We start from the raw sequence: 17,547 nt of genomic DNA, 5'->3' as shown, positions 1-17,547 counted from the left end.
ACACCTATCCAAACAAATACATAGGATAGGCCTACCCTACACACACAAAATACATACTATAGGCCTATCCCCCCCACCCCCTCCTCCACACACACACACACACACACACACACACACACACACACACACACACACACACACACACACACACTTCTCTTTAGAGAGACAGGCAGGTACTGACAGATTGACACACAAGTCAAACCTGTTGGACAAAAACCTCCCTCTCTATAACAAAGCATCTAATTTACACAAACTGACATCATTGTATTGGGATCTGGTTTCTCATGGTCCCACACACACCAACCTTTTGTCTAACAGTCTATGAAGTTGTTGTGACTTCAGCAGTCTCTCTTACTAACACCAGACTGAACCTTCTAGTCTCTCTCTGTCTAACTAACACCAGACAGGGTCCTCTTGTCTCTCTGTCCAACACCAGGCTGGACCCTCTAGTCTCTCTCTGTCTAACTATTATTGAATTGTATTCTTGACCCTTTGGCCATATTGTTCACCTGCCAATAGAGCCCATTGAATTGAATTAAATTGAGAGACAGAGAGAGAGAGTGGGGGGTGGGGAGACAGAGAGGGAGACAGAGACAGAGAGAGAGAGAGGGACACCACCGAGAAAGAGAGAGAGAGAGAGAGACAGAGACACAGAGAGAGACAGAGAGACAGACAGAGAGAGAGAGAGAGACAGAGACACAGAGAGAGACAGAGAGACAGACAGAGAGAGAGAGAGAGGGAGAGAGAGAGAGAGAGAGAGGGAGACGGAGAGAGAGTGAGAGAGAGACAGATGGAGAGAGAGGGAGACAGGGAGAGAGAGAGAGAGAGGGAGACGGAGAGAGAGAGAGGGAGACGGAGAGAGAGAGAGAGACAGAGAGAGAGAGGGAGATGGAGAGAGAGAGGAAGAGAGAGAGAGAGGGAGACAGAGAGAGGGACAGAGAGAGCATCTTACCATACTCCTATGTTGATGCCCTGGTCCGACTGCAGGTAGAAGTTGAAGGTGTGGTTGAGACCCTGGTCCTGCGGCCTCTTCAGGTCAATAAAATAGGGCATCCGCACTACAGGGAGGGGGGGGGGGGGGGGTTGAGAGGGCTGTTATATAGGTGTGTGTGTGCGAGCAAAATTGCAGAAGTGGACACAGACAGACAGACAGACAGACAGACAGGGCAGATTGGTCCAGAAATGGCGCGTGTGTATTTCATAACTTCCTCTCTGTCAAAGTTAAAGATCCAGGAAATCGTCCAGCTGATGTCAGCAGATTCTCAGACGGTGTCAAGGTTCAAACAACGTGTGTTCAACTGGTGTTCATTCCGACAGATTGTATGGACTGTGTATTTATTTAGCCTACAGCATGTGAACAAAGAGATGCCACAACGCTGTTCTTGGCCGTGACCTGCTGGCGAGGCGGCATCAGGTCTGGGGAGTCGAACAAGCCGAACAGGCTGGTGAGGAGGGCCTCTGTCGTGGGGCCAAAGATGGACAGCCTGGGGACCGTGGTGGAGAGGAGGATGAGGGAGAAACGGAAGTGTAACTTGGATAAGCCCTCCCATGCCCTGTATGATGAGCTGTGGTCAGGTGCAATACGGAGCGGTTCAGACGTTCCTTTGTGCCAGCGGTCATCAGAGAGAGAGAGAGAGAGAGAGAGAGAAAGAAAGAGAGAGAGAGAGAGAGAGAGAGAGAAAGAAAGAAAGAAAGAAAGAAAGAAAGAAAGAAAGAAAGAAAGAAAGAGAGAGAAAGAAAGAAAGGAGAGAGATGAGAGAGAGAGAGAGAAAGAAAGAAAGAAAGAGAGAGAGAGAGAGAGAGAGAGAGAGAGAGAGAGAGAGAGAGAGAGAGAGAGAGAGAGAGAGAGAGAGAAAGAAAGAAAGAAAGAAAGAAAGAAAGAAAGAAAGAAAGAAAGAAAGAAAGAAAAAAGATCTATTTAAATGAGGGCTGTATTCAGTTGATTTGAACCCTGGAGAACCTGTCCGTCCTGACCAGCAGCCTTGAGCATGGAGCACTTCTCATCATCTCACACAGTTCATTGATTTACTCACCAAAATTTAAAAAGACTAGTTTCGCCTGTATGGAGGGACAGAGTTTAACGATGAAGGGGATGGTCAAGTAGACCCCCAGCGCCCAGAGGAACAGCTTCTTCAGTCGTCCCATCAGCCCATATCTGGAACACACACGCCAACAAGACATTACCTCTACAATCTTTAAAAACAAGGGTACACACCATTCCATATCTCAGCTGGAAACATATTTTCTATCATGACCTATGAACCCTGACATGACAAGGACCAGACAAGCAAGGAAGCTCCTCAAGCCCTGAGCTCTGTGGGTTTGGAAAGAAGCTAGCCTTGTGAACAACCTCGCAAATCAGTGAGGACACTCTCCACAGAGATCTGTTTGTGCCCGATCAGAAAACGATCTAGCCAATCAGCATTCTATGTAGAGTAACATCTACGCTGGGCGGGTTTAGGTGTGACAACAGAGAGGAACGGTTGAAGCTAGCACATGATAGACGGTGATAGACAGTCGGCTCATCCAATCACCTGCCAAGTATTTCTGAAAGTGCCTGCCCTTTTTCCCAAACAGTTTCCAATGAAGAGTTCCCAGATGGTTATGCAAAGCAAACGGGTTAGGTGGCTGCAAGTACTATCAGACATCCCAGAACATCTTGACCTTCCTAAAACAGTGTTCAGGTGTGTTTCTGTTGGGTAGTGGATGTTACCCTGGAACCATTGCTTTCCGCTAGCATTACCGCTAGCATTACCGCTAGCAACATGTCCCCACAAGATGGATATAATGGAAACGGCTCAAAATGGCCTCCATCGATCAGAAACATAATAGCCGTATAAGTCGTAGATGAGACGTGTCCAAAATTCTGAATTCCCTCTTTATGGGTTAAGGTTCTGGAGGGAAAAATAATAATAATAAAAGGCAAAGTGTGAATAGCATGACTGTACTGCTGTAGCCTTAGCAAAATAGGCCACGAATAACAGCCAACCGTCTAAATGTAGGACGTATAAAAATAGGCACATTGTGGCGCTGACTATCATGCAGTCCTAAGAGGTACTCAGCACTGTGGGAGGAAAGAGCTCCATGAAGGCAACGCTGCAGGACCACGCCCTCCTCCTCTCCTTCTCCTCCTCCTCCTCCCCTCCTCCCTATCGTCCTCCTCCTCCTATCCTCTCCTCCTCCTCCTCCTCCCCTCCTCTCCTCCCTATCGTCCTCCTCCTCCTATTCTCTCCCTCCTCCTCCTCCTCTCCTCCTCCTCCTCCTATCCTCCTCCTCCTCCTCCTCCTATCCTCTCCCTCCTCCCTATCCTCCTCCTCCTCCTCCCCTATCCTCCTCCTCCTATCCTCCTCCTCCTCCTCCTCCTATCCTCTCCCTCCTCCCTATCCTCCTCCTATCCTCTCCCTCCTCTCGTCCCTATCATCTCCCTCCTCTCCTCCTCCCTTCCTCCCCTCCCTATCCTCCTCCTCCTCCTATCCTCTCCTCCTCTCCTCCCTATCCTCCTCCTCCTCCTATCCTCTCCCTCCTCTCCTCCCTATCCTCCTCCTCCTCCTATCCTCTCCCTCCTCCCTATCCTCCTCCTCCTCCTATCCTCTCCCTCCTCTCGTCCCTATCCTCTCCCTCCTCTCCTCCTCCCCTCCCTATCCTCCTCCTCCTATCCTCTCCTCCTCTCCTCCCTATCCTCCTCCTCCTCCTATCCTCTCCCTCCTCTCCTCCTCCTCATACCGCCGCACCGTCCAACCAGGCCCTCCTCCTCTTCTTCTCCCCTCCCTATCCTCCTCCTCCTCCCCTCCTTATCCTCCTCCTCCTCCCATCCTCTCCTCCTCTCCTCCCTATCCTCCTCCTCCCCTATCCTCTCCCTCCTCTCCTCCTCCTCCCCCTCATACCGCCGCACCGTCCAACCAGGCGCTCCTGTGCGGCAGGGTAACGGTAACGGTAACAGGGCGCAGTCCCTGACACACACTAGGCTCAAACAGCAAGGATTCAGCCAATCAGAGGCCACCCTGCAGCAGGGACGCCCCGCCCTCCCCTGTGAGCCCCGACACATCAACTACTTTAATACACACACCAAAATCTCCACTTTAAAATGTGTTTGTGCAGGTTTGCGAGGCCCTTTTCAGAGTAGCGCTGCCTGGTCTTTTCAGAGTAGGGCTGCGTGGTCTTTTCAGAGTAGGGCCGTCTGGTCTGTTCAGAGTAGGGCTGACTGGTCTTTTCAGAGTAGGGCCGTCTGGTCTGTTCAGAGTAGGGCCGTCTGGTCTTTTCAGAGTAGCGCTGCCTGGTCTTTTCAGAGTAGGGCCGTCTGGTCTTTTCAGAGTAGGGCCGTCTGGTCTTTTCAGAGTAGGGCTGCGTGGTCTTTTCAGAGTAGGGCTGCGTGGTCTTTTCAGAGTAGGGCTGCCTGGTCTTTTCAGAGTAGGGCCGTCTGGTCTTTTCAGAGTAGGGCTGCCTGGTCTTTTCAGAGTAGGGCCGTCTGGTCTTTTCAGAGTAGGGCTGTCTGGTCTTTTCAGAGTAGGGCTGCGTGGTCTTTTCAGAGTAGGGCCGCCTGGTCTTTTCAGAGTAGGGCTGTCTGGTCTTTTCAGAGTAGGGCTGCGTGGTCTTTTCAGAGTAGGGCCGTCTGGTCTTTTCAGAGTAGGGCTTCGTGGTCTTTTCAGAGTAGGGCTGCGTGGTCTTTTCAGAGTAGGGCTGCCTGGTCTTTTCAGAGTAGGGCTGTCTGGTCTTTTCAGAGTAGGGCTGCGTGGTCTTTTCAGAGTAGGGCTGCGTGGTCTTTTCAGAGTAGGGCTGCGTGGTCTTTTCAGAGTAGGGCTGCCTGGTCTTTTCAGAGTAGGGCTGCGTGGTCTTTTCAGAGTAGGGCCGTCTGGTCTTTTCAGAGTAGGGCCGTCTGGTCTTTTCAGAGTAGGGCCGCCTGGTCTTTTCAGAGTAGGGCTGCGTGGTCTTTTCAGAGTAGGGCTGCCTGGTCTTTTCAGAGTAGGGCTGCGTGGTCTTTTCAGAGTAGGGCTGCCTGGTCTTTTCAGAGTAGGGCTGCCTGGTCTTTTCAGAGTAGGGCCGCCTGGTCTTTTCAGAGTAGGGCTGCCTGGTCTTTTCAGAGTAGGGCTGCCTGGTCTTTTCAGAGTAGGGCTGCCTGGTCTTTTCAGAGTAGGGCTGCGTGGTCTTTTCAGAGTAGGGCTGCGTGGTCTTTTCAGAGTAGGGCCGCCTGGTCTTTTCAGAGTAGGGCCGCCTGGTCTTTTCAGAGTAGGGCCGCCTGGTCTTTTCAGAGTAGGGCTGCGTGGTCTTTTCAGAGTAGGGCCGCCTGGTCTTTTCAGAGTAGGGCCGTCTGGTCTTTTCAGAGTAGGGCCGTCTGGTCTTTTCAGAGTAGGGCTGCCTGGTCTTTTCAGAGTAGGGCTGTGTGGTCTTTTCAGAGTAGGGCTGCCTGGTCTTTTCAGAGTAGGGCTGCGTGGTCTTTTCAGAGTAGGGCTGTCTGGTGTTTTCAGAGTATGGCCGCCTGGTCTTTTCAGAGTAGGGCTGCGTGGTCTTTTCAGAGTAGGGCCGCCTGGTCTTTTCAGAGTAGGGCTGCCTGGTCTTTTTAGAGTGTCGTGTTGCTGGGTCTATGAATCATGCATGCTGGTTAGAGTGCATTCAGTGTGCACGGTTATCTGATGGACATATAGCCCCGGAGGTCAGGGGAGGGAGATGGATCAAGTTACACGCACACACACAACCACACACACACACAGAAACACACACAAACACACACATACACACACCACACATACACTCACAGTTAGTGACTCTGTTCTGTTGATTCAAACTGACTGACTGACATCAAAGGTCATAAACTTTGAACTGCTAAAGGACTTCCTCTCAAGTTCTCCATGGATCAACCAACCACAATGGCCTGCTGAGCTCGGACAAATTAAACGGACAACAAATGAAATCCATGACTTGGCTAAATAAGAAACTCGTGCATTCCAGCCCCACAGTGCTCTGGCAGAGGAGGATAGAGGCATTAGGCCTGTTAACAGAGCCAGACCACGCTGCTCTGTCAGGGGAGGATAGAGGCATTAGGCCCGTTAACAGACCCAGACCACGCTGCTCTGGCAGAGGAGGATAGAGGCATTAGGCCTGTTAACAGACCCAGACCACGCTGCTCTGGCAGAGGAGGATAGAGGCATTAGCCCTATTAACAGACCAACCATGGGCTCGTGACTCTCTGTAGCAAATCAGGTCACAGAGCTCACTGATCTCTAAATCTCTAGGTTTAATCTGGGATCAACAAACGGCCCGTTTCCACTAGCGTATGGAGCCAATCTTTAGGTGGGATTTGCGACAAATTAGCAGGATTTCAGCATTTCTGTGAACATCAAATATCAGAACTGAAACCCCTACGCTAGGACAGGGTTGATCGTCAGACTCATCCTAGTTTTAATGCTCTTCAGACCAAGTTCATCTCCTTCTACACAGGATCCAAAACTAACTTGTCTTTAAAGGGAAAAATCATGTTTAGCCCTGTTTTAAGGTTACTTATGATCATTTACAATGGTTCAGATCAAAACGTTGACAAAACTAGCACTTTTGAGAAAGTCTGATAATTGCTCTACCACCGTTTTGGTCATACAATGGATGTGGGTGGGCACCTTGAAAAATCATTAAAAGAACATGTAAAACTCTCAATTTCAAAGACAAGAAACTCTTGAGTGTAAAAAACATTTACCAGCCAGATAGAGTCTAAAATAAATCAAAAATCCGACCAAAAATAATACATTCCTTATTATTGCAATTTGCTATTTAGTACTGTATATCATCTAGGTCTCATATGAGATTCTCAATCAATATTATAGTAGTGTGCATATAATAGTATACTTGGTATATTAACTGTACTAGCAGGGCCCAAAACTAACTTTTTGGCTTACCAGCCACCTGGCTGTTAATTGAAAAGATGTCCAGGTCCGTTGGATTAGAGTTAATGCTTCTACATGTGACCTTGGTGGTGACCTGGTTCTGAGGAGAGCTGACCGCCTCACATTCGCTGACTCTGCACTTTATTGACCAGCGGCCGGCCCTCCCCTCTCTCAGGCTGACTCAGTCTTTTAAAGAGAACCTTGCTTAAAAACAGCACAAAAACACACAAGTAATATTATATTTTGAGTATTCATTCTTATGTTTTCCTTAGAGCTTAAGTAATATCACTCAAAAAGTCAGAGTTAAGTCTTTCTGCTGTTGGTTTGTAGGTTCCAGTAACATGTTGAAATTGGATAACTGATCAGTCAAGAGTTGTCTAACATTACTAATGACACAACAAACCCCTCCAGCTCCATCCTCCAGTGTGTATCAGACCAGCTGTGTCTGTGATAGTGTATATCAGACCAGCTGTGTCTGTGATAGTGTACATCAAACCAGCTGTGTCTGTGGTAGAGTACATCAGACCAGCTGTGTCTGTGATAGTGTACATCAGACCAGCTGTGTCTGTGATAGTGTACATCAGACCAGCTGTGTGTGTGATAGTGAATATCAGACCAGATGTGTCTGTGATAGTGTACATCAGACCAGCTGTGTCTGTGGTAGAGTACATCAGACCAGCTGTGTCTGAGGTAGTGTACATCAGACCAGCTGTGTCTGTGATAGTGTACATCAGACCAGCTGTGTCTGGTTCTGTGCAACTTTATTGCACTATTTAATGTTACAACATTAAATGTCCATCTCTTAATTAACTACATTAAATGTTAGCAATACCAAACAGTACTTGAGAATTGAAATCACGCCAAAAGAGTAATGAGATAAGCTGTTTACCTTCTAAATCTGCCCATGGTTTTAACCGACTCTGACACGCCGGGATCGAGTCCCTCTCCCCGGGAGAGACAGTACTTCAGGTCGGGACCGTCCAGCAGGGTCGAGGTGTCACTGTCCACGGGATGATTCCGCTTTCGCATCACTGAAATGATAATAATAATAATAATATAATAATAATAATCTGCTAGTGGACTAGTCTCTGGCTGCAGCCGGTTCAGATGTGGTTCAGAAGTGGTTCAGAGGTGGTTCAGAAGTGGTTCAGATGTGGTTCAGGGCTGTTTCGACCCCCCCATTCAGCACTTTGCTACATTGTTTTGCAGAAGTGATCCCGGTATCTGCAGAGACCAGCTGATCGCACGACCTTTCACCTGGTCCTGCTCAGCCGGTCACTCCGGACCGAGCAGGCCGCCATGTTGGTGAGGTCAAGTTTAATAAGCTAAGTCGTTTCAAGGCAGAAGACACCGGTCGAATTGAACTTTTTATTTTATTTATTTAACCATTGTTTAAGCAGGTTTGTCCCATTGATAAAATATAAATCTTATATCCAAATATATCTTTTGCAAGGGAGACCTGGACAAGAGGCAGCACATAGTTGCATAGACACAAATACATAACATAGCCTACAAAACTACAGAACTATACATGTTTATAAAACATATAAATATAAATACATACATTATAATACATTAAAATAAAGGTAAATGACTATATTCGAAGCTAAGGACAGAAAAACGTTAGATAGAAGCAACCATAGCTTTAGTGCCAAGTTTCGCGAAGCAGGAAACAAACCTTAACGTTTAGGTAGAAAACTTTACATAACAACCCCACATAACACAACAGCTCACCTTTTCAATTAGTTTCACGGACAACATGACATCACGTTGATGTGAATAACATCCATTTGCAGTGAAAGAAGTTGTAATCATCGTCGGACACCTGCTAGTTCTGTTTGACACTCACCGCGTCCCGTAGTTTCTGGTCAGCTGATCAAAACAAACACGTGTGAATCTCCCGCGAAAAGCTCAGCGTCAAACCCCAATAAGACAATCGTTTTAATTTGTGTTCACACACTAAAATAGACTTTATATGTGCGGTTTTTATCCACATATGCACAAATATGTTCTGCGAAAAAGCGATCGAGCTGATCAGAGAACTTCACCGGATGGGAGATGGTCAACTACCAGCTTTCAATGTAAGTATAGTTATATACTTATATAGTATATATACTTAGCTATAGCTAGCTTGTTTCCTAACTAACCTTAACCAAATATGAACTGGTGTGCAACATATTCCATGTATTCTAGCTTTCGAGTATGTATGTAGTATGTATACTAGATAACATGGCATACATACTAGATAACATGGCATACATACTAGATAACATGGCATACATACTAGATACTGCATGCATACTAGATAACATGGCATACATACTAGATAACATGGCATGCATACTAGATAACATGGCATACATACTAGATAACATGGCATACATACTAGATAACATGGCATACATACTAGATACTGCATACATACTAGATAACATGGCATACATACTAGATACTGCATACATACTAGATAACATGGCATACATACTAGATAACATGGCATACATACTAGATAACATGGCATACATACTAGATAACATGGCATACATACTAGATAACATGGCATACATACTAGATAACATGGCTTGTGCACTAGTCCAGCGTGCACCATTCATACCAGCAAGCATCATTGCGTGTTTTACATTCTAGTTGTTAAATATTATAACTTATCTCTGCATAATGTCTGATATCTAACGTAACCATGTGTTTTGTCTCTTTCAGGAAGATGGTATTAGGCAGGTACTCGAGGAGATGAAAGCTTTGTATGAGCAGAATCAGAGTGACGTGTGAGTAACTTTAAACAATGTATTTTGGGTAAAATGCTCCTTTTTAACATAAACGAGGAAACACATTTCAGCTGCTTGTTGTTGTTTTCTTAATGCTGATGTTTTTCTTATCTCAAAGCAACGAGGCCAAGTCTGAGGGCAGGAGTGACCTGATCCCAACCATCAAGTTCAGACACTCCTGCCTGCTGAGAAACCAACGCTGCATCGCTGCTTACCTGTGAGTACAGATGAGTACAGACGAGCACAGACGAGTACAGACGAGTACAGACGAGTACAGACGAGCACAGCCGAGCACAGACGAGCACAGACGAGCACAGACGGGCACAGACGAGCACAGACGAGCTCAGACGAGCACAGACGAGCACAGACGGGCACAGACGAGCACAGACGAGCACAGACGAGCACAGACGAGTACAGACGAGCACAGACGAGCACAGACGAGCACAGACGAGCACAGACGAGTATAGACGAGCACAGACGAGTACAGACGAGCACAGACGAGCACAGACGAGCTCAGACGGGTACAGACGAGCACAGACGAGCACAGACGGGTACAGACGAGCACAGACGAGTACAGAGGGTTAAGAGCAGGAGAGGCATTTCATCGGCAACCCTGGTGTGTGTGTGTGTGTGTGTGTGTGTGTGTTCCCATGCGTCGCCCATTGCATGTGTGTTGGAGTGTAGTGCTCTTTGACAAATAAAGACGACTTCTTCTTCTTCTTAAATACTAGTGATGAGGGAAACAGTGTGTTGCTCTATTGATGCAGTCGATACAGCAGCTCCATAGTGACATCTGCTGGTCAATTCATAGTATGACAGCTGTATCAACTGATTGACAAGTCAACTCCGAGAGGAATTTTGGGCAAAGTGCATGTGTCCAGGTGAACGTTGTTCTTGTGTTGTTGAGCCTGCTTCATATCACACATCCCCGTCATTCATGCCTGTGTCCCTCCTCCTCAGTTATGACAGACTACTGCGCATCCGCGCCCTGAGGTGGGAGTATGGAAGCGTTCTGCCCACCAACATCCGCTTCCACATGTGTGCAGAAGAGGTACGTGTTCTTCTCTTCTCCAGATCTGCAATGGGTTTGCAATGGGGCGGCTGTGACTCAGCGGTAGAGCGGGTTGTCCGATGATCGTAGGGTCAGCGGTTCGAATCCTGCCTCCTCCTGTCCACATGTCTAATTCTGTCCTGTTGTTTGTAACTTAGTGTAACGAGTGCTGAATGATTGTGAACAGGTCACACTTGAAAATGAGTCCTCTGAACTCAACGTGTTTTTTTTACCTGTATAAATAAAGGTTAAATAAAAAAAAAAGGTCGAAGAGTCCAAGACACCTAACCCCAAATTGCTCCCAATGAGCAGGTTAGCACCTTGCATGGCAGCTACTGCCATTGGTGTGTGAATGTGTGTGAATGGGTGAATGAGAGGCCATTGTAAAGCGCTTTGAGTGCCGCTAAGGTGGAAAAGCGCTATATAAGTGGAGTCCATTTACCATTTGGAATAGCCAATACAAGGAGTACCATTCCTTTTAGCACTTCACATGTTTTAATATTGCTGATATCACTTGTGCTCTTGGTCACATGCGCAGCTGGAGTGGTTCAACCAGTACAAGAAGTCGCTGGCGACCTTCATGAGGTCACTAGGAGGGGAGGAGGGACTGGACATCACACAGGACATGAAGCCCCCCAAGAGTCTCTACATAGAGGTGAGATCCACAGAGCTGAACACCACCTGAACATAGAGGTGAGATCCACAGAGCTGAACACCACCTGAACATAGAGGTGAGACCCACAGAGAGCTGAACACCTTCTGAACATAGAGGTGAGATCCACAGAGCTGAACACCTGAACATAGAGGTGAGATCCTCACAGCTGAACACCTGAACATAGAGGTGAGATCCACAGAGCTGAACACCACCTGAACATAGAGGTGAGATCCACACAGAGCTGAACACCTTCTGAACATAGAGGTGAGATCCACACAGAGCTGAACACCTTCTGAACATAGAGGTGAGATCCACAGAGCTGAACACCTGAACATAGAGGTGAGATCCACAGAGCTGAACACCTGAACATAGAGGTGAGACCCGCACAGAGCTGAACACCTTCTGAACATAGAGCTGAACACCTTCTGAACATAGAGGTGAGACCCACACAGAGCTGAACACCTGAACATAGAGGTGAGATCCAGAGAGCTGAACACCACCTGAACATAGAGGTGAGATCCACAGAGCTGCAGAGCCTCTTTGCTCTGACTGGAAGCCGTTTAGGAAATGTTCAGGTCTGGGGTGCGTTCAAATTCAGCGAACGTTAGCGAACTATTTTCCGTTAGCTTTGTGTTCGCCGCAAACGTTTGCTAACAGAAGCTAACAGTCTGGAGAGGTAGTTCGCCAGTAACGGAACGAGGATCACGACGGACCCAGACTTACTGGAGATGTGCTCCCATGGGGATTGTTGCGTTTATGCGAACTGTTTGGAACGTTCATTAAAAGCCGTTCAAATGTGACCGTTTGGAGAAAACATGTTTGCGACGAACGTTCGCCTCTGTTAGCTGAATTTGAACGCAGCACTGCAATGCCTTGGCTCTCTCGACTCTAACTTTGTTTCTCTTCACAGGTGCGCTGCTTGAAAGATCACGGCGAGTTCGAAATAGACGACGGCACCGTCATACTCCTGAAGAAGAACAGCCAGGTACAGTTCAGTACAGTCTGGAAACGGAGTAGCTACAACCTACAGTCTGATGCTGGTGTTCTGTGCTCATGGTTGTTGGTCACAGCCACTAACTCCTCCTCTTCCTGCAGCACTTCCTGCCACGGTGGAAATGCGAGCAGCTGATTCGCCAGGGAGTCTTGGAGCACGTAGTCTCCTAGCAACATCATCGTCTATGCACTGGTCTCCTAGCAACATCGTCGTCTATGTATTGGTCTCCTAGCAACATCATCATCCACTATGTACTGGTCTCCTAGCAACATCATCATCCACTATGTACTGGTTTCCTAGCAACATCATCATCCACTATGTACTGGTTTCCTAGCAACATCATCCACTATGTACTGGTCTAGCAACATCATCCATGATTTACTGGTCTCCTAGCAACATCATCCACTATTAAACCATGCGAGCAAACTGTAAAAATGTGCTTGACGAGCTGAAGTCTGGTAGCTGGAGGACATTTATTTCCTGGTCAGTTCTGTTGTACAATGATAGTGGTGGTTTAGTGCAGGAGAGCTCCACAGTTGACACGTTCGTTTTTACAGTTAGAAACTCTACAATTGGAGACTAGGACATTATTATGGCTAACATTCTCTCACAATCTTCTCTTCTGTATTCAAATAATTTAGGAGTCAAAATGTTGACTATACAGCAGTGCATTAAAGATTGAAAACTGTGCAGATTTACGAAAAAGTTGTATTTGTATCAAAACTTTACATCTTATAAATACTGTGCATTTGGTTTATACTGCAGATATTGTAAAGAACGAACACTTGATTAAAAAAAAGTAAACTTTCTGTGATGTGACTACGTGAAGTTTCATCTTTGTACATACAGTCCCGTTCATCTCATAGTCTGATCAACAGTACAGTACCTTAACCATGGGGGATAAAAACACAATGTTATTGGCTCTCAGAACCAACTACAGTGTCTTTCTGATCGTTGTTCTATTCCAGAAGTGTTAACTCGTGCGTTGTATTACCCTGGCCAACCTGTTGTGATTCCCCTAGGCCGTTTCAACATGGTTGTGTGGTTTGTTGCGGTAAGAACTCCATTACCCAAGCACACGGCTAAAAACATGGATTGAACTACAGTCAGGACAGGATGTTCTTAGGGATTTTGAGTGAGTTAAAACCTTCAACCCAACACTACCTGCGTCTGCAGAGACACACTTCATACGACCTTCTGATTGACCTTCACACAAAAAATGGTTGATCTCACATTGTTGATCTCAATATAATTAAAATAGAAAAATATATTTATATACACAAAACAAAAAAATACATGCATAATACCCTGGTGGCTGTAACACTTAAAAGACTTGTGCTGGTATAACCTGTATCCTACTGGTCCATATAACCTGTACTACTGGTCAATATAACCAGTACCACTGGTCTATATAACCTGTACTCTACTGGTTCATATAACCTGTATCCTACTGGTCCATATAACCTGTACTAGTCTATATAACCTGTACTACTGGTCTATATAACCTGTACCATTGGTCAATATAACCTGTACTACTGGTCTATATAACCTGTACTCTACTGGTCTATATAACCTGTACTACTGGTCTATATAACCTGTACTACTGGTCTATATAACCTGTACTCTACTGGTCTATATAACCTGTACTACTGGTCTATATAACCTGTACTACTGGTCTATATAACCTGTACTCTACTGGTCTATATAACCTGTACTACTGGTCTATATAACCTGTACTACTGGTCTATATAAACTGTACTCTACTGGTCCATATAACCTGTACTACTGGTCTATATAACCTGTGCTAACTGCATTCATGCTTATCGCTATGGAGACAGACGAGGGGAGGAGTTACAGTGATTCTACCCAATGTCATAAAATCATCTTGTAGACCTTGAACCAACACCGGCTCATTGGGACCGTCACACTAGGGAAGTAGAGACTCCTTCTCGCTGGTCTACAACCTTCTGGGAAGTCGCTCTGTTCTGTTTGCGAGCAGCAGGGGGCGCTAGGCCATGAGGGAGGCGGGGGCCATCTTCCGCAGCAGCTTGTTCAGCGCCGTGACCTTCTCCTCCAGCACAAAGTTCTTCTTCTCCGCCGTCTTCTGCCGTTGCTCGGTGACCTGCAGGGCCTTCATCAGCTGGGAGTTCTCCACGTACAGGTCCTTCAGTAAGAGGTCCGACTTTGAGTTCTTCGACAGCTGCGGAACAAAGATAAACAAACAAACAGAAATAAACAAACAGACAAACAGTTACACAGCACATCTGCTTTTCTGCCAACCTCTGCTGCACATGGCAGTTTAAATCAGCTCTTGGTTTTCTATTGTATGATGTTTGTCTTTGTTGGTACAAGTCAGAAGGACATGTACAGTTAGCTGACCTAATCTCTGAGCTAGGGTTAGCTGGTGTGTAACCTCTGAGCTAGGGTTAGCTGGTGTATGACCACTGAGCTAGGGTTAGGGTTAGCTGGTGTATGACCTCTGAGCTAGGGTTAGGGTTAGCTGGTGTATGACCTCTGAGCTAGGGTTAGGGTTAGCTGGTGTATGACCTCTGAGCTAGGGTTAGGGTTAGCTGGTGTTTGACCTCTGAACTAGGGTTAGGGTTAGCTGGGGTAAGTCAGAAGTGAACTGACCTGATCTCGGAGCTGATTGACCTTCTCCTGCAGCATCATGCGAACGGTCCTTAGCTTGCTCTCCACCTCCTCCATGCTCTCCTGCATGTTCACCAGCATCTTCTCATACTGCTCCTGCACACGCAGCTAGCACTCAGTTACACGACCAAAACACTCCCACTCAGATACACGACCAAAACACTCCCACTCCCACTCAGATACACGACCAAAACACTCCCACTCAGATACACGACCAAAACACTCCCACTCAGATACACGACCAAAACACTCCCACTCAGATACACGACCAAAACACTCCCACTCAGATACACGACCAAGACACTCCCACTCCCACTCAGATACACGACCAAAACACTCCCACTCAGATACACGACCAAAACACTCCCACTCAGATACACGACCAAAACACTCCCACTCCCACTCAGATACACGACCAAAACACTCCCCCTCAGATACACGACCAAAACACTCACACTCAGATACACGACTAAAACACGAGGCGTACCTGTTGCAGGCCCAGCTGTGCGCCGGCTTGCTGGGTCTGTGTGTGGAGGGCGTCCTCCAGCGCCCGTGCACGCCGCCGCTCGTCCTCCAGCTCGCCGTGGAGGTGCGCCAGCTGCTCCCTGGACCCGGCGCCCGCCTGATCCCTCAGCTGCTGCAGCTCCCTGGCGTGCTGCGCGTGGGACAGGGTCAGCGCCGCGTCCGCCCTCAGCGCCTGGGCAGGGACACCAGGGGGGGGTCAGCGGGGGTCACAGTAGGAGGGCTCAGGAATGGCCACAAAACATTAAAGATCTTTGTTGGTCAGGATCTGAGTGAACCGTGGTCAGGATCGCCCAGAGAAAGACATGTAGGGTGTTAAGAGGTTCTGGTTCTGACCTGGTCCTGGGCCTCTCCCCGGGCCGTCTCCAGCTGGGCCTGCTTGTTCTTCAGGGTCTGGAGCTCCTGGGTCAGCCTGCGTAGCTCCGCCTCCTGGCCCTGCAGATCGGTCACCTGGACACCCACAGCGTACACAACGCCTGCTTTACTTACATTACATTACATTACATTAGTCATTTAGCAGATGCTTTTATCCAAAGCGACTAACAATAATTGCATTTAACGTAGGAAGAGCCAATGTACTACTACTTACCAGAACTCACAAGTGCATCTTCTTTCTAAAACAAGTGACTAAGAGCATACTTCATTCTTCAAACCTTTATTCATACTCGAGTTACACATTTCAAGTGTGTCGAGTTCACGAATTCTCCTCCTTCTCACTCACCCTGAGGAGCAGCTCCTGGTTCTGGAGGTGCAGACTCTGGCACTCCTCCTGGTAAGAGACGACCGCCTCCTCCTCCTGGTGCTTCTGGGAGCGCAGCAGCTGCTCCTTCTCCTGCTCCAGCCGGGTCACGCTGTCCTCCAGGCTGGACACCTGGTCAGTTGTTAAGAAGGAGTATAAGAACCACCACCTCGGGGCGCCCCGGTAGCTCACTGGGTAAGGCGCGCACCATATGAAGGCTAGTCCTTCGCGCGGCGGACCGGGGTTCGATTCTCGGCTCAGGTCCTGTGCCGCATGTCCTCCCCTCTCTCTCTCCCACATTTCCTGTCTCTCTACACTGTCCTTGGTAGCAGACTACTAGCCTCCTGAGTTCATCCTGATCTAGCGAGCTCACTTCCTGCTTCTCTCCGCAGCCCAGTCTGGTATCGCCCCCATCTCCAACCATGTCAGTGGGTGAGGGTACGCGCCTTGATAGACTAACTCCTTCAGCCAATCCATGTAACAAAACCGTTGCCAAATCCAGTCAGACGAATGGCAAAAACGTCTTTTCCTCAGAGAAACTCTGCTAGTGCATACTCTTGTTCTTGTTGTTATTGAGTCTCACAAGCTTAACAGACAACTGCACCACATCCACACATACAGTTGCCCTCATTGATGATGATTAAAGTTGAGAAATGAGTTGTCAGTAACGCAACACGTCACCGACCTTGTCCTGCGCTCCCTGCAGCGCCCTCTGGTGGCTGGTGACCTCGTGGGCGTGGCCACTGGTCTCCTGGGTGACGGCCTGGAGCTGCGAGCGCAGCAGCTCGGCCTGGGAGTCCAGAGAGAGCACAGACTCCTGCAGCTTCTCAGCCTGTCACACACACACACATTTATATAAAAACACATTCAATTACAAACAACACAGGGGCATACACACACACACACACACACACACACACACTAGGCTGCACAATTAATCGTGAATTAATCGAAATCGCGATTATGACCTCCGCAATTAACTAATCGCAAAAGGCCGCAATTAATGTGATTAATAATTTTGCTTTGAATTGTGTGCTTGGACTACACGGACGAATCACAGGCGCTTATGCTGTCTGACCAATCACATGCGTTCCTGCTGAGTGCGCTGTGCGCAGCAATTTCACTAAGAAGACAGATAGCAGTAGGTCAAGACCAGTGTCACAAGAGTACCTGCAGCCGTGAGTAGTGACAAAATGAGCAAAAACAACGTCAGTTAGCTAGAGGCTAGAGTTAGCAAGAAAGGGATCAACGTCCGTGATTTGGGAGCATTTTGGTTATTATATAT

At 47.6% G+C, this 17,547-nt stretch overlaps 3 protein-coding genes across 5 annotated transcripts in view; 1 reads left to right on the top strand and 2 right to left on the bottom strand.

The window, feature by feature from the left end:
- Window positions 1–8,677, bottom strand: part of abhd12 (abhydrolase domain containing 12, lysophospholipase) — a 16,852-nt gene extending 8,175 nt beyond the window's left edge. Inside the window, exons 1-4 of one of the 2 annotated variants that reach the window (XM_084460856.1) lie at window positions 8,604–8,677; window positions 7,759–7,900; window positions 2,034–2,155; window positions 953–1,058 (exon numbers count right to left, since the gene is read on the bottom strand). In XM_084460856.1, coding sequence (XP_084316982.1) covers window positions 953–1,058; window positions 2,034–2,155; window positions 7,759–7,898 — 368 coding nt within the window. In that variant the 5' untranslated portion in view covers window positions 7,899–7,900; window positions 8,604–8,677. Of the gene's footprint in view, window positions 1–952; window positions 1,059–2,033; window positions 2,156–7,758; window positions 8,061–8,603 lie in introns of those variants that run through there. The other variant, XM_084460855.1, reaches the window with a different exon arrangement.
- A 198-nt stretch (window positions 8,678–8,875) lies between these two features.
- gins1 (GINS complex subunit 1 (Psf1 homolog)) lies at window positions 8,876–12,538 on the top strand (the record flags this gene model as incomplete). Of its 2 annotated transcripts, XM_084460861.1 has the most annotated exons (7): window positions 8,876–8,950; window positions 9,588–9,652; window positions 9,771–9,869; window positions 10,613–10,703; window positions 11,242–11,358; window positions 12,269–12,343; window positions 12,454–12,538. In XM_084460861.1, 7 exons carry the CDS (start codon window positions 8,876–8,878, stop codon window positions 12,520–12,522), a joined length of 591 nt encoding a protein of 196 aa, XP_084316987.1. In that variant the 3' UTR covers window positions 12,523–12,538. The 2 variants fall into 2 exon arrangements, with proteins under 2 accessions (XP_084316987.1, XP_084316988.1); XM_084460862.1 differs by lacking the exons at window positions 9,588–9,652; window positions 9,771–9,869; window positions 10,613–10,703.
- A 1,822-nt stretch (window positions 12,539–14,360) lies between these two features.
- ninl (ninein-like) overlaps window positions 14,361–17,547 on the bottom strand; it is a gene marked incomplete at both ends in the record, with an annotated part of 29,092 nt that continues 25,905 nt past the window's right edge. The window contains 6 exons of the mRNA XM_084460921.1: window positions 14,361–14,552; window positions 14,984–15,097; window positions 15,489–15,698; window positions 15,860–15,973; window positions 16,245–16,394; window positions 16,948–17,094. Coding sequence (XP_084317047.1) covers window positions 14,361–14,552; window positions 14,984–15,097; window positions 15,489–15,698; window positions 15,860–15,973; window positions 16,245–16,394; window positions 16,948–17,094 — 927 coding nt within the window. The remainder of the gene's footprint in view (window positions 14,553–14,983; window positions 15,098–15,488; window positions 15,699–15,859; window positions 15,974–16,244; window positions 16,395–16,947; window positions 17,095–17,547) is intronic.

Source organism: Borostomias antarcticus (genome assembly GCF_949987555.1).
Source record: "Borostomias antarcticus genome assembly, chromosome: 34".
Classification (NCBI taxonomy): domain Eukaryota; kingdom Metazoa; phylum Chordata; class Actinopteri; order Stomiiformes; family Stomiidae; genus Borostomias; species Borostomias antarcticus.
The sequence above is the reverse complement of the archived record's forward strand: the minus strand, read 5'-3'. Positions and strand labels throughout refer to the sequence as shown.